Below are 3,346 nucleotides of genomic sequence, written 5' to 3' on the forward strand. Positions count from 1 at the left end.
ACTGAGGGTGCAGGAATAACTCTCCAGTGTCCCTTCTCTGGGACTCCTGGGTCCCCACTGCCTCTCTGGGGATTGCAGAGCCCTCATTTCCCCATGCATCCCCGGATTTAGTGCTCTACCTTCTGGTTACTCCACTGTGAATCACCTCTCATTTTGTGAGGCTCCACTCACTGCCCACCCCACGCACATGCTGTCTCTGGAGATCCCCCGAGTTCTCCTGGTGCTCAGATCGCCCTCCAGAAGGATGGGCATCTCTCATCAGCGCTGTCACCTGTGGGACAGTCCCAGGCAGGCAATTCAAAGACCATTCACCATATTCACCGGCACTGGTCACTGACAGATGAGCTCTGAGTGCAGCCCTCAGTCCCTAACAGATCAGCCAGGACTCTGAGCTCATCCCCTGGAGCCCATGGAGTACCCAAGTAGAACACCAGACCCCTTAGTGATCCAGCCCTTCGAGCATATTTTGGACTCCATCTTGTGAAGAAAGGCCAGATTCAGGCAGGTCACAGAGGAGAACCCCTTTAGTTATGGAAACGTTATTCTGGAATCCAGGTCTGGCATAAGGGTTCCCAGCGCCTGGTCCTGCCTGAGCTTACAGAAATGCAGAAGGAAGCACCACGTTACAAGAGCACTGAGGCCATATACACACGTGGGAGCACAGCAGGACAGTGTGGAAGTGAGAAGAGCAGCCCTGAAATGAGAAAGTGGTGGATACGTCTCCCAGAAAGCTGCAGCCCCCTCGCATGAAGGCTGCAGTGAGGAAATGCTGGCTGTGGTGGTGGGCAGATGGTCTTGAGGAGCAGAGGGTCTTTCCCCACAGGCTGCATCCAGACTCTCCTCCCCTCCACTCCCACTGCTCTGTGAGTGCTGGAGCTCTGTAGAGGGAAGGGACCAGCCCACGGTGACACCTGGCTGCCACCCTTGCAGGAGAGGAGTGTGAGATCACACCCTGATTGTGGCCAGGGGAGCTGAGCTCTCCTAATGGACATGGGACCCATGGTCTCACCCCATCTGTACTCTGTCCTGTTAAGCTCCCTTGGTTTCAGTGCCGAAAGAGACGCCACAAAGGGAAACTCTCCTCATTGCCCTGAGGGAGCTCAGACTAGCAGGCTCTGAGGTTTCCTCATCTCTGCTGACGAAGGGGGAATCCTGGCTTCCTGCTTCAACATGGTCTCTGGGTCAGGTTCAAATGAGAGACGCCTGAGAAGTGACATGAAGCAAAACTTTTTTTTGATTACAAGAACGTATCAGAGAAGAGTAAGAGAGAAATAAATGCATAACACAGAGCCTTGATGCCAGATGCTCTGGGAATGATGAGTGGATGCACATGGGACAGTTATTGGTGCTGACATTGGACCCATTGAACCAGTTTCCTCAGTGCCTCCTTGAGCTCCTTGTTCCTCATGCTGTAGATGAGGGGGTTCACTGCTGGAGGCACCACCGAGTACAGGACAGCCACCACCAGATCCACAGCTGGGGAGGAGAGGGAGGGGGGCTTCAGGTAGGCAAAAAATGAAGTGCTGATGAACAGGGAGACCACGGCCAGGTGCGGGAGGCACATGGAAAAGGCTTTGTGCCGGCCCTGCTCAGAGGGGATCCTCAGCACGACTGTGAAGATCTGCACGTAGGACAGCACAATGAAAATGAAACATGCAAAGACTAAACAGGCACCAGACACAGTAACCCCCACTTCCCTTATGTAGGAGTCTGCGCAGGAAAGCTTGAGGATCTGGGGGATTTCACAGAAGAACTGGTCCACTGTGTTGCCTTGACAGAGTGGTATTGAAAATGTGTTAGCAGTCTGCAGGAGAGCATTGAGAAAACCACTGGCCCAGGCAGCTGCTGCCATTTTGATACAAGCTCTGCTGCCCATGAGGGTCCCATAGTGCAGGGGTCTGCAGATGGCAACATAGCGGTCATAGGCCATGACTGTGAGGAGAGAAAACTCTCCTCCTAACAAGAAGAAAACGAGGAAGATCTGGGCAGCACATCCTAAGTAGGAAATGGCCCTGGTGTCCCACAGGGAATTGGCCATGGATTTGGGGACAGTGGTGGAGATGGTGCCAAGGTCGAGGAGGGAGAGGTTGAGGAGGAAGAAGTACATGGGGGTGTGGAGGTGGTGGTCACAGGCTACAGCTGTGATGATGAGGCCATTTCCCAGGAGAGCAGACAGGTAGATGCCCAGGAAGAGCAAGAAGTGCAAGAGCTGCAGCTCCCGTGTGTCTGCAAATGGCAGGAGGAGGAACTCATTGAAGGAGCTGGTGTTGGACATTTTCTCCCTTGGGGCGCAGGTGGACTGTTCATGGAGGAAAAGACAGGGACAAAAAAGGACAGTTTTTTCTCTGAGAAAAGCTTTCCATTTTCATAGAAATACTTCCTCTTCCAACCCCTCCTCTTCCCCCCCCTCCCCCAAAACCGACAGATTTCTTCTCAGGAAGACCTTTGTTCAGCTCTTCAGCTTCAGCTCCAGCTGAGTGTGCTGGGAGGAGCAAGGGCCTGTCCCAGTCTACCCCAGTGGGTATATGGGACTGGTTTGCGACAGCTCTGGTTTTCACAGTTGATGGCAAAGGTTGTCCACCTTTAATGGAAAAGGTCTGTTAATATCCTCACACACAATTCTAAAGAGTTTGGGCTGCAGCAGAGAGGATTAGCATTTTTTTACTATTATTTTGTTCGGAGATTTTTAGATTCTGCCATCACATCTGGTGAGTGTTCTTTGTAGGGAGAGATGTTTTTGTTGCTGCCATCATGAACTTTAGAAAGACCAGAGAGGAAAGCAGGCTCTCTGCTGCTTAGTGTACAGTCAGGCGTGTTGCTGAGTCCATCCATGTTGTTCCCAACTGCCCTGTGCTCACACCTGTGTTAGCTGGAGGATGATTTCACACACGAGTTACTCTAAAAATGACACTGGACTATGATGAGAGCAGGGAAAGCTGGTTTCAAAGCACAGATCTAACTCTGCTCCCTTTCTCAGCCTGACATGGAGATGTGATGGGGAGAACAGGACATTGCTCCTGACACAGTCAGTCACTCCAAGGACTCTGTGAGCTGAGTGCAGATAGCCAAGGAAACTCTCAACACTCCCATTCTAGCCAAGGAAATGACAGGATCACTTCAGCTGCACACATACAAAACCACTCAGGAGCATTCCATGGCATGAGCATCTCCTGAGCTTCTTGAAATGGCTTTGCAGTGCTGCTAAGATCCTATGGGAGAGCTGTGCCCTTCTGGAGGGCAGCTTGCAAACCCAGCAGGACACCCGAAGGGGACAGTCACGTGTCCTGAAAACGGAGTCTCCTAAAGGGAGAGTCAGCTCCTTCCCCAGCCCCTCCGACCGCATTGC

The 3,346-nt window shown here is 52.2% G+C and overlaps 1 protein-coding gene across 1 annotated transcript; it reads right to left on the reverse strand.

The window, feature by feature from the left end:
* Positions 1–1,339: 1,339 nt before the first annotated feature.
* Positions 1,340–2,275, reverse strand: LOC135326302 (olfactory receptor 14A16-like). Its single transcript, XM_064504181.1, has one exon. It carries the CDS (start codon positions 2,273–2,275, stop codon positions 1,340–1,342), a length of 936 nt encoding a protein of 311 aa, XP_064360251.1.
* Positions 2,276–3,346: the final 1,071 nt, after the last annotated feature.

The sequence above is a fragment of the Dromaius novaehollandiae genome, unplaced genomic scaffold (genome assembly GCF_036370855.1).
Source record: "Dromaius novaehollandiae isolate bDroNov1 unplaced genomic scaffold, bDroNov1.hap1 HAP1_SCAFFOLD_27, whole genome shotgun sequence".
Taxonomy (NCBI): Eukaryota; Metazoa; Chordata; class Aves; order Casuariiformes; family Dromaiidae; genus Dromaius; species Dromaius novaehollandiae.

Bases quoted from the DNA above. Each gene is read 5' to 3' on its own strand.
- LOC135326302 (XM_064504181.1), bottom strand. From the start codon at position 2,275: ATGTCCAACACCAGCTCCTTCAATGAGTTCCTCCTCCTGCCATTTGCA.